At 42.0% G+C, this 25,089-nt stretch overlaps 1 protein-coding gene across 1 annotated transcript in view; it reads left to right on the top strand.

Moving 5' to 3' along the window:
- The window catches only part of ITPRID1 (ITPR interacting domain containing 1), a 90,151-nt gene extending 74,654 nt beyond the window's left edge, over positions 1–15,497 (top strand). Inside the window, exons 9-13 of the mRNA XM_068972404.1 lie at positions 6,504–6,586; positions 7,171–8,463; positions 13,512–13,639; positions 14,626–14,737; positions 15,195–15,497. Coding sequence (XP_068828505.1) covers positions 6,504–6,586; positions 7,171–8,463; positions 13,512–13,639; positions 14,626–14,737; positions 15,195–15,497 — 1,919 coding nt within the window. The remainder of the gene's footprint in view (positions 1–6,503; positions 6,587–7,170; positions 8,464–13,511; positions 13,640–14,625; positions 14,738–15,194) is intronic.
- Positions 15,498–25,089: the final 9,592 nt, after the last annotated feature.

Genomic DNA, 25,089 nt, shown 5'->3' with positions numbered 1-25,089 from the left:
CATAAAATTATAAACAATAAGACCAAGTGCATATTTTATGAAATAGCTATAGATATAATAAATGAATCCAAGAAGGAAAAGATTGAAAGATCATTAAAAAATTAACCACACTGAAAATAAAGAATCACAGAAAAGTTTAAAGAAAAATGAATGGGCAAAAATAGGCCAAAAAGTACACTAATACAAACCAAAAGAAAATGAAAATTCCAACATTATTATTATTAGAGTAGAATTCAAGTAGAAAAAAGTGTATTCTAAAACTAATGAAATAAGGCCAAAGCTATGACGAGAAGCAGAAACTTAATCTTTCTTTAGAGACTTCAGAATGAAAATAAATGATTTATTTGATTGATGACACTAGAAAATAAGTAAGAAAAAGAAAGTATTTCCATTAATTCAAGAAGTAGGAATTTTAAAATGTCGGTAGCTATTGTAGACATTAAAAGGTGTCAAAGAATTTCATCTTTTAAGATGCTCCATGATTAGTGGTTTTATGGCTGAGCACTTTTAAAAGAAAAAAGAGAAACCTATCTGGTTATTCTTTATACGAGTGGCACAATTATAATACCAAAATCTGAAAAAGAAATTCATGTGCTTATGAACACACACATGAACAAACACATTCACACACACAAATTATAAAGAATTTTTGATAAAGAAAAATTCACAGTACATTATGTGAAAAGAAGCAAAATATATACTGTATATGTTACGATTATTACTTTATAAAACATATATACGTTTGAACTATGGTGTTAGAGGAGACTCGTGAGAGTCCCTTCAACTGCAAGGAGATCCAACTAGTCCATCCTAAAGGAAATCAGTCCTGAATTTTCATTGGAAGGACTGACGCTGAAGCTGAAACTCCAATACTTTGGCAACCTGATGCAAAGAACTGACTCATTGGAAAAGATCCTGATGCTGTGAAAGATCAAAGGCTGGAGGAGAGAGGGATGACAGAGGATGAGATGGTTGGATGGCATCACCAAATCAATGGACATGAGTTGGAGCAAGTTCCAGGAGTTGGTGATGGACAGGGAAGCCTGTCGTGCTACAGTCCATGGGATCGCAAAGAGTCAGACATGACTGAGTAACTGAACTGAACTGATACATGTGCACAAACAAAATGTAATGGATTGAAATAGATATACATTACTTTCCTGAATGGTTAGATTAGATATAATTTTTATTTTCTTTTGTATGCTTTTTCACTTTCCAAATTTTTTTACCATTATGTGTTACTTTTATAATGTTTCTATAATGGTATTAATCCGAAAAGATTATAGAGAAACAGCTCTTTTTATTGACAGCTCTTTTAATGATAAAGGAAGGTTAGTCTGAGTAAAGAACAAAGGAGAAATTGCTCAACGTGGAGCAGCAAACAACAATAACAACAAAAATCAGAAAAAAAAAAGGGGGGGCAGAGAGGGAGAGGGAGCGGAGAAGGGGGAAAAGGCAAAAGGAAAACAAAGGATTCCCAGGTGGCAAGAAAGAGATTAAAACAAAAACATCAGCAGGGTGCTAATGGAAATTACCAAATCCTTGGGTATTGGGTTGGCCAAAGTGTGGGTTTTTCCCTAATACTTTATGCAAAATCCCTAACAAATGTTTTGGCCAACCCAATATAAATCTTCATATGATAAAACTCCTCTGCCTCCAGCCTTCTGGCATAGAAGGAAGAATTAAATCACTTCAAGTATATTTGCCACAATCACAAATATTCTCAACCTTTGTTCATTCTATACTCCAGTCAATATAAATATAAGCTCTGTGAAAGTGTTAGTCACTCAGTCATGTCCAATTCTTTGTGACCCCATGTACTGTAGCCCACCAGACTCCTCTATCAGTGGGATTTTCCTGTCAAGAATACTGGAGTGGGTTGCCATTTCCTTCTCCAAGGGATCTTCCCAATTCAGAGATCGAACCTGGGTCTCTTGTATTGCTGGAAGATTCTTTACCATCTGAGCTGTACTTTTGTTGATGTGTCTTTGGAGTTTCTAGAGCAGTGTAGGATCCTGCAAGATCCAGTGAACATTCATTAAATAGAAGAATGGAGCCTGCAATTGAGCACCCCTCAGGCCCTGTCTCATGGCCTGTTCTCATCAGAATGTTAACACGGACTTGGCCCACAGCAAGAGTGTGTTTCAAACCTGTAGATATCACAGAGCTTTCAGAATGAAGGTCAAAATCATCCTTGACAGGATGGAACCGTGGTCCCAGATTAGCTAGGTCAAATTTTGTAAGAATACAAAATAGGGACTAATCTCAGTACAACTCAACATTGCAAACACAGCCTCTGACTAGACTAACCTTAGGCTCTGTGTGTAGAAATGAAATATCGAGCGGAGGGAAAGGCAGTCCTGCTCCGCTCTGTACTGGTCAGACCATGTCTCAATCACTGAGTCTAGTTCTGGGTGCCCAGTTTTATAGCACATATTTTTAAGTAAGTGCTTGTTAAGAAGTACAAAACACAAATGGCCTGGAGACCCTGCCCTCTGAGGGCTGATTTAAGGGGGTCTGAAGAGATTAAAGGTGAGGATAAAAGTCTGTACCAGAGAGCTGCCTTGAGGAAAACGGGTCAAACACTTTCAGTATAACTCCACAGAGTGAACTATGACTAACAAATGGAAAGTGCTAAAGTAAAGTTGGCTCAATATAAAGAGGTATTTTCTATAAGGCATGAGACACTCTGACTATACAGGAGTAGGTCTCTGTCACCACAAGTGGGCAAGCACCAGCTAGATGACCATCTATAAGGAATATTCTGGAAGGGACTCTTGCACTGAATGGTAGGTGGCACCATGAAGACTTCCAACCTGGGGGACTGACTGGCCCATAGAGAGGTTTTGCTTCTTCTACAAGTGAATTTTTATAAATGCCTTTGGGAGACAAACACTCTGGAGTCCAAACCATCCACACTGCTCGCTATTGTCATGAATCTTGCTGTTTCACATACTTTCGTGAACTGCTCAGCTTCCACGGGCATTTGAGTTTGCATCATCTGAAAGGCACAGTCCAGTTTGAAGATAATTTGCCTCTGAGATGCAACTTCACCATGGAGCTGTCACGGGATTTTCTACCATTTTGCAATGGAAGAGAAAAGAACTTGACAAAGAGATAGGTAAAGTAGAATAGATCCGTGAAGATGGGAACCCCAAGCAGCCTAAGGTTGAACCATTTCTTTTGCCCTGCACAACAAAGTGTACATCATACCTTGAAAGTGAACGTGAAAGTGAAAGTCACTCAGTTGTGTCCAACTCTTTGCGACCCCATGGACTGAATTCTCCAGGCCAGAATACTGAAGTGGGTAGCCTTTCCCTTCTCCAGGGGATCATACCAACCCAGGAATCAAACCCAGGTCTCCCCGTACTGCGGGCAGATTCTTTACTAGCTGAGCCACCTTAAAGACTTCTTTCTCTCCCATCCCTTATTTATGTTTCAATTCCATAGGCTTCTTTCTTCCTGAGCCTCTAGGATTCAGAGTTTTTATCACTAACTCAGCTCAGAAAAGCAGCCTCTTCTTGTTGACTTGAACTTCCCACGTGGCACTAGTGGTAAAGAACTCCTCTAGCAGAGCAGGAGATATAAGAGACACAGGTTCCATCCTTGGATCGGGACGATCTCCTGGAAGAAGGCATGGCAACCCACTCCAGTATTCTTGCCTGGAGAATCCCATGGACAGAGAAGCCCAGAGGGCTACAGTCCATAGTGTTGCAAAGAGTTGGGTACGACTTAGCAAGCACTCATGTTGACTTATCTGCTTAAGCCATTCAGACACTCTTGTCAAACCCTGACTCTTCTGTGCTGTGGTTGATGTAATGCTGCCACCTGGTGATTATTTGGACAAAGTGCCTGAGGCATCAGTCTCTCGGGCAGAAATGTTTCACACTCCTGAGTTGGTGAAGCAATCTTGCCCGGGCAGATTCTACCTAATTGGAAGGGTAAAATCTTATTTCTGTGAGGACAGCTCTGTGCTGGAAAAGATAATTTCTAATAAATATTAATAATGGAGCTCATTAATGATATTTAATAATGACATTAGTAATGATTTAGCCAACTCATTGGAAAAGACCCTGATGCTGGGAAAGATTGAAGGCAAAAGGAGAAGGGGGCAACAGAGGATGAAATCATTAGATAGCATCACCGACTCAGTGGACAGGAATTTGAGCAAACTCCAGGAGATAGTAGAGGACAGGGAAGGCTGGTGTGCTGCACTCCATGGGGTCGAAGTGTCAGACGCAACTTAGTGACTGAACAACAGCAATGATTGAGTTGTGATAGAGAATATAATATCAAGATATGTCCTGCAGTAAAACTGTGCATATAATTACATCATCTTTTCCATGTCCATAAATTCTTCATGTATATATTACTGGAGAGTATCCTCTTTGCAACCCCAGAAGCAACATTATCAACAAATTTTTTTCCCCATGAGGAAACAGAGAGAGTAAGTGGCATACCCAAGACCACACTGCTAGTAAGTAAGAGACTCAGAATCTTAACACAGTCGATCTGAATCCAGGTTTTCTAGAGGACTCAGTTATGGGGGCAAATTAGATCTTTGTACATTGTAAAGAATTCAAGCCCCTTCCCACCCTCACCCCCAGCACTATGGGACTGGCAGAGTGGGAGAATCAGCAGTCTAAGGGCACAACAAGCCCACTATGGGGTTGGTGGTGGTTTGAAATAGGATCCACCCAGTAGGAGAGGATTTGAATAATAACGGGGAAAGGACTGGTAGGGGTAAGGGATAAGCAATAAGTAAGTCAAGGCCCCAGTCTAGTGGAGTAAGGAAGAGCTATGACTCCCTGGGCTTATTAAGTGCATAGGGAAAATCCTACTGAAGATGATGAGGCTTCTAAAGTTCCACCTTTCTTGGCCTCAGTAGTTTCAGGAACTGGGTTGAGCTGACGTGTTAATTCCATTACTCTTGCCAGAGAGTAATGGAATATATAGTCTTCTAAGTCATGCCCTCCCTCATATTACATACTGGGTGTAAGGGGGGGAGTGCTAAATGATACACATTTGTCTTTGTCTGTTTGCTTAATTATCCATTATAGCCATCCTGGACTAGGCAATTTCTCATTCTCTGTATCAAGTAATTCCTACCACTCTAAGAATATTCAGAAATCACAAACCCAGTTTTGAGATGTTTATCATCAAGTTGTCAAAAAAGGGTGGGTTATATAGGCAGGTAGAGTTTTAGTCTCCTGAAGAAACTAAACTGTTCGTAAATTGAATCACATTTTCTTGTTGACTTGCTCAAAATGATTCAGATTCACGTATTTGACTTCTAAAATACAAGATAAATAAAGCTCTACTCTAGATAGAGGGGGCTTTCCTGGTGGCTCAGAGAGTAAACAATTTGCCTGCAATACAAGAGACGCAGGTTTGATCCCTGGGCTGGGAAGATCCCCTGGAGAAGGGAATGTCAGCCCACTCCAGTATTCTTAACTGGAGAATTCCATGGACAGAGCAGCCTGGTGGGCTATGATCCAAGGGGTTGAAAAGAGTTGGATGTGACTGAGCAACAAATACACACATCGGCGAGAATTATGCCTAATTCCACCATCAAAGAGAAGTTCTAATTCACTTAAATCAGTTTCAGAGGTTATTTTTGCTTATTATGGGTGTTTGTGCTTTACACAAGTACAGTTAACTAAACCTAATAGTTATATAAATATATCCCTTTTAAAGGAAATTAGTCTCTACTCTTTAGGGACCCTTCATGTTTGCAGGCTTTTGGACCAGATTGTCTTGAACCTACCAGCATGTAGATGGATGGGCTCTAACCTTTAATTCTGTTCTAGTGCTCTAATATATCATTTCATCCAAGAGTTATGAGAAAGGGGAAGAATGGCAACCATTTTATATGGAGCTTATATTCTAGAATAGCAATTGCTTAGGCATTATCTGGAAAGTTTAAAGAATAATGATGTACCAGGAGTCCTTCACAGATTGCAGCACAAATCTTGAGCCAAAACAAATATAGCAAAAGTGAAAAGTTGCAGAGTCTGTTTTGGCCATTCTTCAGTGAGTTTCAACTATCCTGTTGAATATCTTTGGGTCTCCTAATGTTTATATAGCATGGTGGAAGGGAGATGTAACATTCAGTCCTTTGCAATATATATACACAAATATATAAATTGGGGTGTTCTTGTCTCGTCAATATGGCATTTAAGGCTGCATTTCCTTCTGGGTTTTCTTCCTCTTAGTAAATTTGCATCTCACAATCAGATTGCTATTTAGTTTTAAGAGATGTTAGTTCCTCTTTCTTTGTTTCATGCTTTAGTCTGTAACAGGAAACCAGTGACACAGTTTTACATGGACCCTCTGATCATTGAGGGAAAAATTCCTGAAATTCCCTCATGCCTTTATACTTCACACAGTGGACATCTTTCGAGGCTGTATGTTGTGTCAGGCACAGGGAGGATTTGACCTCAGTCTGGGTGCCTGTCTGTTTTCCCTTCACTCACCGGAGGTCTCTTTATCCCTTTCTGCAGGAGCCATGGTGAACAGAGCAAACAGCTGCCAGTCTGACAGCAGCGGGTTCCTGGAGGAGCCGCCGGAGCCACCAGCCCTGCAGGTAGAGGGCCCCTGGAGGGTTGAAGTAGTGATAGAAGGACTGATAAGATTAAAGTGTGTTACCACAGTTGGAAAGAGCAACCAATGCTTAGAAGACATGCGACAGGCACCCAAGGGACAGGGGAGAGTGGAGTCACCGTGGGCAAGTGCAGAAAGCTCAGTGCTCCTTTCCTTTTTATTTTCTTTTGATTTTTCTGAAGCAAGTAACTGAGCCCCATTGAAAGGTCCCAGGTAAAGTGCTTCCCAGGTGGCCCAGCGGTCAGCCTGCCATTACATTTGATCCCTGGGTCGGGAAGATCCCCTGGAGAAGGGAATGGCAACCCACTTCAGTATTCTTGCCTGGAGAATCCCATGGACAGAGGGGCCTGGTGGGCTACAGTCCTTGGGATCGCAAAGAGTCAGACACGACTGAGCAATTAAACAGCAACAAAGTAGTAAACTCACATAAACCTGATTTTGTAATCTTTGTCTCATGATTCCTAAGTCAATGATAATGGGGAAAAAATGTAAAATGAAGCATTTCTTAAACCTAGTACCCCTCCCTCATTTCTGACCCATTTGCCTTTATTCCCGTTTCTCCCACAGATGCCCCCCTTGGCAAGCAGCCCGAGTCCTGCTGAGAACGGATATGAAACGCCAAGGGCTCAGAGCCACAGCTTAGAGTCCTGTCAGCAAGAGTCAGATGAGTCTGATTCCAAGAGTATAGTGAGCACATCTTTTTCAAGTCAAGACTGGAGTGTCTTGGAAGAGAAAGCCTCAGCCTCTATGGTGGAGAAAGAGTCGAAGTCAGAGGGCATGGGGTCAACCCCAGAGCTGTGGACCCAAGATCTGGCCCTTGATAAGAGCATCCCTGGGGGAGAACTCCCAAGGAGAGGTGGCCAGCTGCGGCAACTCCCACCCATGCCCCAAACTGAATACGAGGCCACTGCAGGCACAGTTACCTTCCAAGATGGTAGCTCTGTAGGTGTTAGGATGACACACATAGCAGGTGCAAAGGACGGGCTTCTGTGGCCTGAGCGAGCTGGGGAAGTATATGTGCACAACCACCCCTGTGAGCCTGTGAGACCACCCGGAACTGATCGTGCTCCAGACAAGTCCCCTCATGATGACTCAGAGGCCCCAAGAGGAACAGAAGGCACTAAACTCTGTCCTTCCATCAACAATGCCTTACTGATGCAAAACAGTGTCTCGCAGCATGTCCCCAAGCCCAGGGCAGCCACGTCCTATACAAGGGATCTTGTTCAAACTTCTGGAATGTCCATTCTCCATCTAGATAAGGTGGCTGGAGATAGTCCCCGAGGGAGACCAGTGTGTAGAGCTTTGGGTCAAATACCACCTAGGGAAGAATCTGAGATGGGAGACCTTCCTCCAGATACTAACTTACATGCTGCTAGCCCCATGTCGGTGACAATCCAGCTGTCCTCCAAACTGGCATCACCTGCTCAGAATGCTGTGGTCTTGGGAACAGATTCTAGAGGAGCGATTTTAGAATGCACTGTGTGTGACCCTGTTACTGCAGCAGAACCAGGACCAAGGTCGGAAGCAAGACAGTTCAATGATGTTTCTGTTCAGACTGACGCATGGGAGCCTCCGCCCTGGCACTGCTGTTCAGCTCCAGGTAAAAAGGCCCCGCCCCTCACCAAATCTGTCTCTTTAGACACAGGCTTCCCCAGGAACTACCCAGGGGCCATCTGCCAAGCTGCGCCCGCCCACTGCTGTATCTACTGCCATCACCACCTCCACTGCCCCACAGAGAGGCGAAGCCCCTCCATGTCTCCAACTTGTTGGCACTGCTTATGCTTACAAAACCATCTGGAAGCCCAGTTCATGAAGACTTTGAAAGTCCTTCAGGACACCACAGTGAGAGAGCTGTATTCTGTAAGTATTTGCCTCCACAAAGTGGGGAAGCAGACGCAGCAATAATACATACCTCAGAGAGGATGCTCAGCCTCCCTTTCTGAATGTGAGCCCTCAGGATATACCTTTCCATTGCAAATCATGAGTGATAGCTGTAGAGTGCTTTATCATTTATAATATTCTCTCGCAAATGTCTTTCTTTTTTAATGTAGCCATTGACTTAGTTCTTAAATGCTCTGATTTAACACCTATAGAAATTTATTTGATATTGTCTTAAGCAGCAGGCACTGTCAATAGTTTTTATTTATTTACTTATTTTTATTTATTTATTTTTGGCCATGTGGCTTGTGGGATTTTAGTTCTCGACCAAGGATAGAACCCAAGTCCCTTGCAGTGGAAGCATGGAGCTCTAACCATGGGACAACCAGGAAATTCCCACAGATTTCTTCTTATTTGATATTTCCAATCACCTTATGAAGGAAGGAAAGCAAATTTTATTATTAACCCCCATTTTACACTGGGATATAAAACAGTATGTTCATAGGTAAGGTTCTAGGCAGTCATGCATCTCTATCTCCTCTTCAGTTCAGTTTAACTGAAACTTCTCTTACATTCACTTACCTGTATAATTGTGAGGAAGACATGCCAACTCTCTGAGGGAGATTATTTATGTCACTGACACAGGATTGTTTTAGGATTACATGAGAGCAAACTTGTACGGCACTCAGCACAGTCAGACACTCAGTGCAGGGCGCATAGAAAGCCCTTATTTTTTTTATTGTTCAGGTGTTGAATTATAGACCTTCTCATGTCAAATATAGGAATTTTGGTCTACTTTTGCTAAGTTTGTTTAAAAGTTGACATTAAGATTACTGAGAACTGAAGGACCCTCCGCCCCGTTCAGTCCCTGATAAATCAACAAGCATTTAGCAAGTCCTTCCAATGACTTTAGCAGTTCTCAAGGTCAGAAATAATCTGGCTGTCAAGGTTAGCCACAAATTTAAAAAATTATGAGTATGACACATGAAAGTGTTTTCCCACAGGTGGGAAAAAAGATAGCACATATAATGTAGGACTACAGCCGTTCAGAGGAGAGTGGAAGGCAACTACAGTTAACTGAGTTCCTGCTATTTGGTGCCTTCTGTGTTACCTTCCCATTCTTTTAATTCCACAAATACTTACTGAGTGCTATGCTAAGCATTTTATTTATGCCATGTCAAATAACCCTCATTTTCATCCATACCATAAATTTTTATTGATTCCCTAGTATGTGTCAAGTCTTCTCTCTATTACAGATGAGAAAGTAAGAATTGAGAGAGTTTAAGTAATTTTTCAACTTCCCCCAACTACTGAGTACTAAGTCCAGATTCAAATTCAGACTTAGCTGACACCAAATTCTTGGACAATACATTCCAAAGTCCAACTTCAAGATATGTCCATCTATGTAAGTGAAATAGTAACATAAGAAAGTGATTGTTTGAAAGATACAGCAAATTATTACATGGTCCTTCAACATAGAAAAATCTGTATAAATGTAATATAAACATAGAAAGTGATTATATAAAAGATAAAATAATTTGCTACATTTTTTTTCAGATTGTAAAACTCTCAGGTATTTGTAATATTTTAAAATGAGTCATTAGTGAGGGCTGAACTAGTAAAAGAAGGTGTCAAAATCAGTTCTAGGTTTAATGTTATTCTGAAGCTAAGTGGGAGCAAAGAACTAAGGCTAGTGTGTAGCTGGGGTCCTTTGGAATGAAAAGACCAAGGTTCAAGTTCTGAAGGATAGTAGGATTCATTGTCACTGTCATCATCAATGTTAATGAGAGACTGTAAATGCTGTATAGCAGTGATTTTCAATTGGGAATAATTTGCCTCCAGCCCTGGTGTCATTGGCAATAATGGGAGGCATATTTGGTTGTCATAACTGGGGTAGGTGCTACTTGAATTTCGTGGGTGGAGGTCAGGGATGGTGCTAAGCATCCTACAGTACATAAGTTGGTGCCTTAAAACAGAGAACCATCTGACCTAAAATGTCAACAATGTCAAAATTTAAAACTTAGCTCTAAAGGAATGAACTGGACCATATAGTTCATGCAGGAAAATGTTAGAGATGAAAGATGGCTGGAGAAGGTGATATTTTAAGATGCTATAAGGGAAAAATATTAAATCCTACAGTTAGATACTCCAGTTTCCATGGTAAAAACCAGATTGTTGGTCTAACATATATTATATTGAAAAAATATTTTTTCTAACTTACATTTTTAAGATGTTTTACAGGAATATATAAATTAAGTCATATTTGGCTTTATATTTTGTTTCCAATAATAAAGCATGAAAATCAAATTTGTGTTTAAGACTTTGGAACAAAGGCACAGATAGCACGTGCTCTTGTGGGTTACCTAAGATAATGGTTTGTTGATATGATTAAATCTTATAAAGATGCGAATTATTCACAATAATCTGTTTATTCAATAAATTTTTTTCAGACAAGAAAATTAGACATATACAGAATAATAATTTTGGATATTAGAAGATTCATCTATAATGTTTATGATTTAGATTTAAAGAAAAAAGTCATATGAATTTTTAAAAGTCATATGAGCCAATTTTTAAAAGTAATATGAGCCATTGGAAGAACTGATGCTGAAGCAGAAGCTCCAATACTTTGGCCACCTAATGCAAAGAGCTGACTCACTGGCAAAGACCCTGTTGCTGGGAAAAATTAAGAGCAATAGGCGAAGGGAGCAACATAGGATGAGATAGTTGGATGGTATCACCGACTCACTGGATGTGAGTTTGAGCAAATTCCAGGAGATGGTGAAGGACAGGGACGCCTGGCGTGCTGCAGTCCATGGGGTTGAAAAGAGTTGGACATGACTGAGCAACTGAAAAACAATGAGCCAATCAAACATGAAGGGTCAATATTGTTGCTCTTACTGTTGAAGTTAAAGTTTGTTTTAAGGCCCAGCTTGAGTCAGAGACTGGGGCTTCCCTGGTGGCTCAGATGGTAAAGAATCTGCCTATAATTCAGGAAACTCAGGTTTGATCCCTGGGTCAGGAAGATTTCCTGGAGAAGGGAATGGCAACCCACTCTGGTATTCTTGCCACCCTAATATTCTTGCCTAAAGAATTCCATGGCCACGGGGTTGCAGTCAGACGTAACTAACACTTTCACTTTTTGGGGAATCAGAGAGTAGATACTGCATTGTATTTGAAGGAAAACCTAGTCTTTGTGTTGGATAAAAAAAGTTCAAAACAGTCTCCTTTTTTCCCCCCCTTTTTGCCTAAAGAAAAGTTGAAGTGTTGGTTGTTCTGTTCTGTCTGACTCTCTGTCCTGTGAATTCCCCAGGCAAGAATATTGGAGTAGATAGCCATTCTCTTCTCCAGGGGATCTTCCCTTCCCAGGGATCAAACCCAGGACTCCCATATGACTGGCAAATTCTTTACCATCTGAGCCACCTAAGGGTTCCTTTTTGTCTGAAACTATTTTTTGTCTGTGGGAGAAAGCAATGGCACCCCACTCCAGTACTCTTGCCTGGAAAATCCCATGGATGGAGGAGCCTGGTAGGCTACAGTCCATGGGGTCGTGAGGAGTTGGACACGACTGAGCGACTTCACTTTCAATTTTCACTTTCCTGCATTGGAGAAGGAAATGGCAACCCACTCCAGTGTTCTTGCCTGGAGAATCCCAGGGACAGGGGAGCCTGGTGGGCTGCCGTCTATGGGGTCGCACAGAGTCGGACACTACTGACGTGACTTAGCTTAGCATTTTTTGTCTGTTGTAGAGTGGAAATGTAGTTTCAGTGTTCCCAAATGACCAGGAGATGGCAGCATTTCAGAATCTTCCACATCACTCCCTTCACAGGGCGCACTCACACCATCAATTATTCCTAAATCCCAGCTCCCATGCCTTCCAATCACAAAGGTGATTGGATATCTAGGTGAAGCATAAAATTCTTTTATAATGGTCAGCCTACTTGAGCACCATAGTTCCATTGCCCTGGCCTCACTGTTTCTAGAACTCAGTCACCTTGTAAGAATTCACTGCCTGATCGGCTCACTCCTAAGGGACAAATAACTTCATGTGACCAGCTACACTGTAGCTGACAAATCGACTGGGCTTGGTGGCTGCAAGAGAACATTCAAATAGGGAAACCAAGGCAACAGCCTTGTCATATAGAGCGTAAGGTTTAAACAGTAATTTACATCAGGAACGATGAGGGACAGAATTGGAAGGGCAGACAGTTCAATTCTAGACTCCAGCCCATGGAGGATGGGATGCCTAGTCTATGCCTGCCTCACTGTGAATGAGCTTGTGAACTGGTGGTGCTGATTCTGCAGATTTCAACCACCAGACACTGTGGTTCAGCAGCTGTCATCTAGTCGCTAAGTTGTGTCCAGATTTTTTGCAACCTCACGGACTGTAGCCCTCCAGGCTCCTCTGTCTGTGGGATTTCCCAGGCGCGAATACTAGAGTGGGTTGCCATTTCCTTCTCCAGGAGATGTTCCCAACCCAGGAATCAAACCTTCATATCCTGCATTGACAAGAAGATTCTTTACCCATGAGCCACTAGGAAAGCCCGTGGCTAAGCAGAGCTAAGACTAGTAAAAACTATTCTAAGCAGACTCTCTAATGAAGCATGTATCATTCAATAGATGTGTTCAATATCACTGAGATTCAGAGTGAGGCAGGACTCAGCACCAAAGTAAAACAAGATTATACAAGACTCAACTTTTCTAAGTGCAAGCCTGCATTATGCTGGCCCTACCTCTCTGATCCTGTCTACATCCTTTCACCCTATATTACCTAGGTTTCCAGACTGACTTTTTGTCCCTGGAACATAATGTCTCCAAGGGTCACCCAATAGTCACCACTCTCTTATCCCAGCCACGTATGTCTCTATTTGCCTGAAAAAGCCGAAGTATAGGCTTTTCTCTCTTCAGCACATTAGCAGCAGGGCGGCATTGCACAACAGAAAGCCCAGGTGGGAAGGCAGATGCCATGCGGTGAACCTTACAGTGACTCAGAAAGCCCTCGCTTCCCAGCTCTCTCTAATTGTTCGCAGTGCACAGTCCATGAGATGGAAACAATGAAGACAGTGTGCCAGAGTTTCCGGGAGCATTTAGAAGAAACTGAGCAGCACCTCAGAGGACAACAGGCACTCCTTTCCAGGGACATGACAGAGGAGGAAAGGTAATTATCTAAGAGAGCTATAAAAGTAAGTACCAGCCCACATACCTGGAGCAAGGAAAGGTAATCAGGGCAGGACAGATGTGCAGCAGGGAGCAAGGCTAATGAAAAATTGGCCAATTTTTCCTTGCTTTCCTGTTCCAGGTCTTACTTTCTCAGTGGGAGTCTGTGAGAGCCATTTACTGGATAGCAACACTTACTTTTCAAGGCCAGGGCTCCTTGAGGTCAGAAAACAGGCAGCCGCTAGGAAGAGGCCGATAGCCAGCAGGGTATCTTTAATCATCATGAATGGAGCTCTCACAAATGCAATATTGGCAGTTGTTAGAATTTTGAAAATCTGCACTATTTTCACATAGATGAAAAGTATATGTCCCAAAAGTAGATTAGGCATTGCCGGGGGCTGGGGATAGGAATAGGGATTAATTTATAGCAGGGCATGAGGCTTCTTACTGGTGAAATGGAAGTGTTCTAAAATTGAATGATGGTGATAGTTACACACTTGGCAGATTTACTAGAAATCATTGAATTATTTTCTTAAAATAGGTAAACTTTATGGTACATAGACCAGGCATCACTAGCGGTAAAGAACCCACCTGCCGATGTAAGAGACGTAGGAGATGCAGAATTGGTCCCTGGTCTGGAAAATCCCCTGGGGGAGGGCATGGCAACCCGCTCCAGTATTTTTGCCTGGAAAATCCCATGGACAAAGGAGCCTGGAGGGCTACAGTCCATAGGGTCACAAAGAGTCAGACACGACTGAAGCAACTTAGCATACACATATATGGTACGTTAATTATTCTGCAAAGAGTTGTTTAAAAAAGAAAGAAAATTTGCCCTAATATAAACCCATGCCTGCGACTAAGACAAATAAAGATGGTGACTCTCTCTTTTAAGATGTGTCAAAGGTGTGACCTACATTTTGAGAGGGATGGAAAACTGTACTTGGAGGTGACTGTGAAATCTGGTTATTTTCTCTTGTTTACCCACAGGGAGGAGGCTGAGCAATTGCAGACGTTACGGGAAGCCCTACGGCAGGAGGTGGAGGAGCTAGAGTTTCAACTGGGAGACCGGGCTCAGCAAATCCGAGAAGGGATGCTATTGGTACAGGCCAAGGGGTGTGGGGTTTACTAGATCCCACCCACTGTAGCAGGGGTAAATCAAATGATAAACCTGATTGTGCAGCCATTCCAGACTCTAAGATTAGATGGCAACACCTTGATTTTAAGTACAAAGAAATGGAAGCCCAGAGAAGCACGTTGCCTTGCTCAGGGCCACACAGCTGGCTGGTGGTGATTCAGGACCAGAGCTCAGGTCAGCTAACCTCCATGCCAATCTTTTCTTCTGCCCTGTAAGCAATATATAAGTATTAGTGGCCCATTTCCCAGATGAGAATAGGAAACCGCTTTTGACCTCATGTGGGCTAAGTCATTGCCGAAATCACACCGAACCCACCCTAGAGAATTCACCAAACGTCAATGCCTTTCCCACCAGTCTGAGTTAGCTACTTCATGTAAATATGGGAAGTGGTCCACACATTTTGTTCTTGTTTTCTTTTTAGCAGCTTGAGCTTCTCACAGGGGAACCACCTGAAAACGACACAAATCTACATCAATATAACTGGACAGGAGAAAAGAGTGGCCGGACTCCAGCTGCTAAGATCCACTCTGCCATGCATCCTGGCGCTGCCTTTGCTCCTGGTGATGGCCAGCAGCCTCCCTGCTCAGGGACCCATTTAGCTGCCTTTACTCAACCCTTCTTGGGCAGCAGTACCAGGATGTCTCCTCCATCGTGGGCAGAATTAGATCCAGGCCCTCCATCAAATTGTCCTGTTGGAGAAGAGAATACAGATGTCTTCCTCTAGGTCAGAGCAGGTTTGATGACCTTCCTACAAAATGTAAAAGCACATGCTAGCCAGAGCAAGCATATCTAAATTTTCCCTAAGGAGAAATACCTATCAACCCTTCATCAGCTGCTGTTTTTTGAATATTCTACTCTACGGTTAAACCTGGGAGGAATATGTTAATATTCATTTGATATAGGATAAGTGAGCACCTACTATGTGCCTGGCATAGAGTGCAGTAGCCAAGAAAACTAGATATACCTCAAGGTGCATGTGGTGTCCAGTCTTTGCCCTGCTGAAACTTAGAGTATGCTGGGGGAGACAGAATGTAAACATATACATAGGTAGGAATCTGAAAATTGTGAACGTGCTTTGAAGGAACTATATTAACAGGGTTTCGTGAAAGAGTGTACCAGGGAGTCTGAGTTAACCTCAGCGTATCAGGAGGGTCTGCTTGAAGATCCAGGTCTCAGAGGTACCAGACTGTCCTAAAGCCTTGAGTCAGTCAGCGAGCCAGACTTACAGAGGAGGCTCCCACCAGGGGCCAGGGCCTCCTCTTGTGCTGCAGACAGAGCTGTGAGCAAGAAACAGTTTCTACTCACAAAGAATTGGAGGAGGAGTGAGAAGCAGCAACCACAGCAACAAACAAGTAAATAAGATAGTGTCAGGTCTGCGCCGTGACGAAGACTCTGTGAGGATATTGGAGAAGATGATGTGAAATGAATAACGTGCCTTGTACACCAGAGCGGTCGGCCTGGCTAAGGGGAAGCTATATGGGCGAGGCCTGAATGGTGAGGATGAGGAAGCCGTGTGAAATCCTGGGGAAAGAACGTTTAAAGCAGAAGGAGTGGAAAGTTTAAAGGCTCCGAGACACAAACCGCCTTCACTGTTGAGTGAAGGAGTGACGGGGCGTGGAGGGAGGGGAAGTCTGAGAGGTGGCCTTCAGGATGACTGTAGGCTGGCGTCTGAGAGCCCGAGTTTTTTCCAAGTGTGATGGAAGGCCACGGTGGGTTTTAACAAGGATTGTCATATGATCTGCCTTGCATTTCCCGTTCACGCTAACAGCCTTGTGGAGAAGGCACCATTGGAGACTCACCACTGGGCAGGGTTCCCAGTTAGAATAGAGCTCCCAGTTAGAAGGCAGCTGGTGTCGCCCCCAAAGGGGAGAAGCAAAGCTGTCACGTCGCTTCCGTCCAGCTGGGGAGGCTGGTGGGCCCCCACCCACCGCCACCCCAGGGAAAGGCCGGGAGCTGAGCAGAGGGACTGCGTGCCCTGGCAGTCTCTAATGCGGCCGGACCATCCAAGGAGGGGAAATGCACGAAGAATGGAGCCGCCAGCAAAAGCGTCACGGAAAAGAGCCCCTTGAGGGAAGTTCATAATTAATGTAAAATGGGCAAGTGCAAGGACTCCAAGAAGTTATTTCATTGGAAAATATCTATTACTAGACCCTAACTCCAGAGAAGGCAATGGCACCCCACTCCAGTGCTCTTGCCTGGAAAATCCCATGGATGGAGGAGCCTGGTAGGCTGCAGTCTATGGGGTCGCACAGAGTCGGACACGACTGAAGCAACTTAGCAGCAGCAGCAGCAGACCCTAACTCATAGCCCGTTTCCATTCTTCATCCCCCTTGTGTTTTGAAAACCCTTTGGCTTCAGTGAAGCCCTTCTACCCTTCTGGCCACCCTGCAGTTTCCTCTGTTGACTGTACTTCCTCAGAGTGTGGACATCCCCTTCCATCCTCAATTGTCTTCTTTGTCTTTCTCCATACTTCGTCTTTCTCAATATACACACTCACTCTAGAGACCCAGTCCCCAGCTCCCTCCAGAATTCCTCTCCAGCTTTGTCTACTCTCTACAAGATGGTTTCATCTGGAAGAACTGTCTCCTTGTCTCACTCAGTATCAATCTTTTTGTTTCTGTGTGAAACACAGCACCCCATGCCAAGAGCTTATATGACAATCTCTTATTCTCAAAAGCAGCCCACAGCAAAACTGCTCATTAGACATAGAAAAATACTTTTTCTGAGAATCTATATCAAAGCTAAAAAAGTTCTGTTTGGAAGTTTGGAATATTGACAAAGCTCAGACGTGTTTTTGAACTGAGTTGCTTCCACATGAAACAGGTGGAAATGATATTTAATGGTTGTGAGTTTATACAATCAAATTGCATAAAAGGGACCAACCCTGTAAGTTGCCATATAGAAATAGAAGTCTCTTACCTGTGATGAGACAGACTTCCCCTCTTTGAAGCCTCTCAGTGCTAAGGGAAACATGCCCCATGTGAATGAGGAGGAGGCTAAGATATGGAGAGAATGATCTATACAGGTACACACCGAGTCCTGCACTGTATTACTAATGAGAAGCACCTGCACACTGGGATTAAGGGTTCAAGCTGTAAATTTAAATCGAGAAGCTCAAATCCAGCTCCACTATCGATGCTGGATAAATTGCTTACCCCTAGTGCCTTCATCTGTACATTATTAGAGTTAATGCACGTTTAGTCCTTTAGAACAAGCCTGCAACATTGTTCCCATATGATTCCATACAGAGTACAGCTCAGTATGATTACTATGCTGCTGCTGATGAGAATAAGAGTAGAGGCAGTTTTTGAATATCTTCTTACGTGCACAGTACTGGGCTAAGCACTTTATATGCATTATCACCTAGAGGCAAGAATTAATACACACATACACACACACACACATGTGCACACACATACTCAAAAAAACTATGAATTGTCTCAGTTCTGACGACTAGTAAGGTGTTGAGCTGACTCTCTGATTCCCTGTTTTGCCAGTGGTTCACCATAATGGCTCTACCAAGCCATAGGGCTTGTGTGGAGCCTACAGGTGCATCCACATCAACCAAGTAGCCCTGCTTCTGTCTGTGATATTTATTTAGCTTTAGCAGAGATTTTCCTTTAAAAACAAAATTTCATTCTATATAAAAGTTTGAAAACACAGCACTATGTTAATGGCATATGACTCTTGTAGCGAAACACAGGTTCTGAGTTGCTTTCTTAAAAAGTGATGACTTCCTCCACAAAGACTCGTTGGGAACCTACCATCCTAGCAACTCTTAGCTTACTCTGACTTGTCCCATTGCCAAGAATAATGGCAAGAGTTCCTGGTAGTCCCTGAATGATTTTCTGGGAAATCTCATTGTTCTGTCTTCAAGTTCCAAGATCCTTCATTCTCTTTTTTATGAAGTTAAATCTATCCAAGTTGACTTTATTCAGGGAAATCCAGGCCACATATTTGAAATCAGAAATCATTGCAGTAAATATTTGTACAAAGTTAAAACACAGAAAATCTTTTAATTATGAAACACAGCTCAGGGTTGGAATGATTCCATTTCAATGAAAAAGAAGAAAAAAATAAAAACCACACTGCCTGATCATTTTCAAATTTAGAAGTTGGCAAGGGAACAATTTAACTTCTTTTATATGGCAGGACAGGGGTCCTTTCCTGTATTAATTTTCTTCCATCTAGACTCCATTTCAATATTCGAAGCCAAAGATTTGAATAGAGAAAACTGAGTTAGAAACAATAATTGGAAAACCAGGTCACATATTTCCCTTTGTTTTGTTATGCATGAGTGAAGACCCAAGTTGCACAATGAAGACAAAAGATAAAACATTGAAGGTTGCTCTGAACCTCAGCACATGCATATGCTATGGAGATTTGTATAAGGAAATTTTCCTTTCAGTCCACAGAAAAGCATGCTCACAAAATTCCATTAGATTATGCTTAACAGATATACTTTTATATGTGCATTTTTGTCTGCAAGGCCAAGAGTTACCTTATCTTCAAAAATAATTTTGCTAAAATGGAAAAAATAAAATCAGAAGGCTTTCTAATGACTTGAAAACCTAGTCTACCTATTTCTTTGTTGAGAAATGATTTCTGATGTATAGTCAAGTCAGTTCAGTTCAGTCACTCAGTCGTGTCCAACTCTTTGTGACCGCATGAATCGCAGCATGCCAGGCCTCCCTGTCCATCACCAACTCCTGGAGTTCACCCAGACTCACGTCGAGTCAGTGATGCCATCCAGCCATCTCATCCTCTGTCATCCCCTTCTCCTCCTGCCCCCAATCCCTCCCAGCATCAGAGTTTTTTCCAATGAGTCAGCTCTTCGCATGAGGTATCCAAAGTACTGGAGTTTCAGCTTCAGCATCATTCCCTCCAAAGAAGATGCACAAACTGGAATCAAGGTTGCTGGGAGAAATATCAATAACCTCACATATGCAGATGACATCACCCTTATGGCAGAAAGTGAAGAGGAACTAAAAAGCCTCTTGATGAAAGTGAAAGTGGAGAGTGAAAAAGTTGGCTTAAAGCTTGACATTCAGAAAACGAAGATCGTGGCATCTGGTCCCATCACTTCATGGGAAATAGATGGGGAAACAGTGGAAACAGTGACAGACTTTATTTTTTTGGGCTCCCAAATCACTGCCGATGGTGACTGCAGCCATGAAATTAAAAGACGCTTACTCCTTGGAAGAAAAGTTATGACCAACCTAGATAGCATATTCAAAAGCAGAGACATTACTTTGCCAAATAAGGTCCATCTAGTCAAGGCTATGGTTTTTCCAGTGGTCATGTATGGGTGTGAGAGTTGGACTGTGAAGAAAGCTGAGCACCAAAGAATTAATGCTTTCGAGCTGCGGTGTTGGAGAAGACTCTTGGACTGCAAGGAGATCCAACCAGTCCATTCTGATGTATAATACAGGTCATAAAATAGGATATTTGTACAGAGATTAAAGGATAAAAGTTTTCTGTGTGGGAGGACAGAGGTTTTGAAATATTTTGTTGTAAATTGATGTGTTGCATTTCTAATTTCAGATTTTAATGCAAACAGCAAAGAACACTCACAATTTGTAAAGATTATAGGTTATTTGAAATGATGTCAAATTGTCTTGCAAATGAGAGAAGGTGAACAGAACCCAAAATATTGGTGGCATTTTTCTTTAACCCAAACTCAGGCTCTACTAGTCTAATTTTCCAACGTTAATAGACCAGTAGTTTAGTATGAGATGCTCCCTTTCTAAGTCAACCGAATTTTGTAAAGACAGAAACTTGCACATCAAGAATGATTTCTTATCATTAGATTCAATTTGAAGTATTTTCCCTTTTGAGTGCTTTAAGAGCTCAGTGCTATCCTATGCTGGTAACCCTCTAGCCCTCAGGCCAGTCCTTCTCTATTCATTCAACAGGAGAATGAAAGTAAAAGAAATGTATTTACTTCCTAAATACACCCACAATTTCTTCACTATCCTTCCCATTATCATTCAATAATTGCTTATTTGCTAACGACAATGTACCAGAGCCACAAGACATCTCTATTTTTCTTTTTTAAAGCAAATATTTCAGGGTATTTAAAAGTATATAATTTCTAACACTTTAAATATAATAAGTATAGTAAGTCTTTACCCACAGAAAAAAAAAGGTAAATGTTTCTTTTGGACTGTCTATATTCTTCTATGGAGACGGGTGGGCATTTGTCAAATATATTTCTCTGTTGCATTTTTTATAAATAAAATAAAATTTACTTTTTTATTATCTATTGACACAGTTTTCTTGAGCCATTGAAAACTGTTAAATCTCATGAACTTCCCATTGCTTTAACGAGTACATAACCCTGATGCATTACAGAGGAAAGTTCCCTGCCCTGTTCAACTCTCATTCTTGCCCAGTTTTTCATTTATCTGTTCTTTACAGTCTCAACCTCCGGCTATCCCTTTACCGCTTCTTCCATCCATACTGGAAGTTCCAAGTGGTAGCGTAGGATATTTGTCTGACACTTGGTCACTTTATGTGTAAGCTCTTATATTTTCTTAACCCTCTACTGTCTGTTTAATCTGAATGACTGTCGAGCGATGGATCATACATTTGCCTTCTGAAAACTCTTAATTAAAATAAGCATGGTCTTTGAAATTTAGAAAGGTAATGGTTTTCCTTTCTTGTGTTTGAGTGGTCTGCTTTCTGAAAAACTGTAGCTTTCAAGAATATTTCATGCTTTCTTTTGTAAAACATTCAAGTCATTTAAAATTACAGCAAGAACTTCTAACCCAATCTTACTCACTCTTGTATCTTTCACATCTGATAACAGTGTCTTGCTCATAGTCACTTCTTTACAGATTCTTATTGAAATAAATTAAGAAGAACTGCTTTGCTTTATGTAAAACAAGGTTTAGGGATCTCTCTTCATTTATGCTCAAGGTGAGACTTACTTATACATGTATCTATGTAAAGTCATAGACCACTACAACATGTGACACTCTCTTTATAAGGACACACATTGTAGACTGAATTGTGTCCCCCAGAATTCATCATCTTAGAGCCCTAACCCCCAAGTGACTGTATTTGGAGATGGGGTTGTTAAGGAGGTAATTAAGGTTAAATGTAGTGGTCCCATAAGGGTGAGACCCAATCCATGTGCTCATGGACAAGGCCATGTGAAAACACAGAGAAAAAGGAAGCCATTTACAAGTCAGGAAGAGAATCCTCACCAGAAACCAACCCTGACAACACTGGGAGCTTGGACTTCTAGTCTTCAGAACTCAGAAAAAAATAAATAAAATGTCTGTTGTTTAAGCCACCCAGTATTTTGTTATGGCTGCCCAAGCAGACTAGTACAGATTTTTGTGCCAGGAAGTGGGGTGCTGCTGTAACAAATAAAATATGGGAGTGACATTGGAACTGGGTGGTGAGTAGAGGCTGGAAGAGTTTTGAGGTACACGTTCTCTTCAAAGCAAGCTTTCTCGTTTTTGCAATAAGGATGGACTGAGACTTTCCCAAATCTTTATGTCTGATTCCTTTTTGCTTAACAGTCCTGTTGATTTATCTCCTTCCTCTTGTGTTTTATTACAAGCAGTAAGGAGAAAGCAGGATGTACCTTCAATACTTGGCTTAGAATCCTCAGCTAAATATCCAGTTTCATTGCTCAGATGTTCTACTTTGCACAAAACACAAGAACTCAATTTAGTCAAGTTCTTTGCCATTTTATAATGAGGGTTAAATTTTCTCTAGTTTCTAATAGCATACTCCTCATTTCTGTCTGAGGCCTGAGACCCCACCAGAATTGTTTTAATGTTCATACTTCTACCAGCAGTCTGCTAATGATGATGAGATATATATATGTATATATATGTAAATGCATGGTCAGTCACTTCAGTCGTGTCCAACTCTCTATGACCCCATGGACCATGGCCCGCCAGGCTCTTCTGTCCATGGGATTCTTCAGGCAAGAATACTGAGGTGGGTTGCCATTTCCTTCTCCAGTGATAAAGTATGAAGTGAGTGAAGTGAAGTCACTCAGTCGTGTCTGACTCTGCGACCCCATGGACTGTAGCCCACCAGGCTCCCCTGTCCATGGGGTTTTCCAGGCAAGAGCACTCTAGTGGGGTGCCATTGCCTTCTCCAGATATATATGTATGAAACATATATATATATATATATATATATATATATGCATATTCTCTAAGACAATAGAAGCTTTCTCTCCAGCTCTCCTCTTTTCTTCCCAAGCCCTCACCAGAATTGCCTTTAACATGTTTCTACCAACGGTCCCTTCAAGGAAATATAAGCTTTTTATACCATGCTCCTAAAAAGAACTATGCTGCTCAAAGTCATGCTCCCTTTCTCAGGGCAACCTGCATCTAATGACTGGTTGATATGAAGGAATGGAAGCCAAGACCCCTCACCTCAACTTAGGACAACTCTCAAGAATCACTCTGGCTTCCAAACTCACCTTGGAGTTGCTTGAGACTTTTGTTGGAACTACAGCCCAAATCTTTCCTTTGTCCAATCCTGCTTTCTTATCTCACAGATGTTAATTACAACAGTGTGGTAAGTCCCTTCAGTTGTGTCCGACTCTTTGCAACTCTATGGACCATAGCCGGCTGGCTTCTCTGTCCATGGGACTCTCCAGGAAAGAATACTGGAGTGGGTTGCCATGCCCTCCTCCAGGAGATCTTCCCAACCCAGGGATCAAACCTGCGTCTCTTACATCTCCTGCATTGGCAGGTGGGTTGTTTACCACTAGTGCTACCAGGAAACCCAATTACAAGAGCACTCTTAATAAATTCTAAATCTCCATTTCAAAGCCTGCTTCCTTGGAAACCTAATCTGTGATGCCATTTTAGTTTGAGTTTTCTTAGAATTAGGTCCTGAAACAAGGATACAAATTCAAATCGTTTGTTTGAGAAGTCATCCCTAAAAACATTACTAAGGCAAGTGGGGAAGTAGGAGAGGCAGTGAGTGAAAATCAATAATGTATGCATTGTCAAGCAAGTTCGCTAAGAGTGGGCAAACAGAACTTAATTCCACCGGTGAAATCTGAGACCTCAGTGCTTCAGACTTATCCTGTTCAAGGGATATGGGCGCTGGGGTATTTATCCCTCAACTTTCATCAGTCATTGGTTGAAAAATGCCCCTCGAGCATTAATTCCCCAGTATTATCAGATAGCTCTGTATAGAGGAAGAATTGGAGAAGGCAATGGCACCCCACTCCAGTACTCTTGCCTGGAAAATCCCATGGGCGAAGGAGCCTGGTGGGCTGCAGTCCATGGGGTCGCTAAGAGTCGGACACGACTGAGCGACTTCACTTTCACTTTTCACTTTCATGCATTGGAGAGGGAAATGGCAACCAACTCCAGTGTTCTTGCCTGGAGAATCCCAGGGATGGGGGAGCCTGGTGGGCTGCCATCTATGGGGTCGCACAGAGTCGGACACAACTGAAGCGACTTAGCAGCTTAGCAGCAGCAGAGGAAGAATTAGATCCATCGATCAATATTCTCTATGAACTGGAAGTTGGAAATTTTATCAGAGTGAAAAATAAGTGTTGAGAGGTATATACACTATATAACTAAAAAATTAAACATTACCCATATATACCAATAAACCATTGCACACTGTATTCATGTTTCTCCCTGTTGTAGTCGACTGCACAGATTTCTGAACCCTTTGGTATATACCTTTGAATATTCAAATCAAACATAACCTCCTCTCAACAGTATGCCTGGTTCTTTCTTTTTACTTGAATAGAGATGACTGCCTCCTCCTTTGTGTCACCAGAGTCCCTTCTATGGACTTCATCCTTAATTCCAATGTGACAACTTCAGAGTAAGTTTCTTGATGGGAGAGCTGAGTCTTGATCTTCCTGATATCACTTGTACTGAGCACCGTATCTTAAACATAGTAGGAAGTTTGGTGAAAAAAAAAAATTGAAATACAAGACTAGTCTCAAAACTAAATTCCTGAGTGCTATTTCCACTGGTCGTGAAAATATGCTTTGACAGTACTTTTCTTCCAACATTTAAAAAATGTTATTCCACTGGTGTCCTGTTGCTTTTGTTTTTCGCCTGCATGGTTTCTGATGAGAATATCTGCCGTCATTTGAGTCACAGATTCTTTCTTTAATGTATTGGTTTTCTATGGCCTTTTCAAGATTTCTTGCTTTGTTTTGGTTTTTACTCTTTGATTATGATGAGTAAGAGCATGTTTTCTTTGAGTGTATTCTATTTGAAGTTTGCTGAATTTCGTGCATCTGCAAATACATGTCCTTTACCAAATTTGGAAAATTTTCAGACATGATTTCTTTAAATATGTTTGTG

The sequence above is a fragment of the Capricornis sumatraensis genome, chromosome 5, assembly GCF_032405125.1.
Source record: "Capricornis sumatraensis isolate serow.1 chromosome 5, serow.2, whole genome shotgun sequence".
Taxonomy (NCBI): domain Eukaryota; kingdom Metazoa; phylum Chordata; class Mammalia; order Artiodactyla; family Bovidae; genus Capricornis; species Capricornis sumatraensis.
Note: the sequence above shows the minus strand (reverse complement) of the source record. Positions and strands in the feature narration are given on the sequence as shown.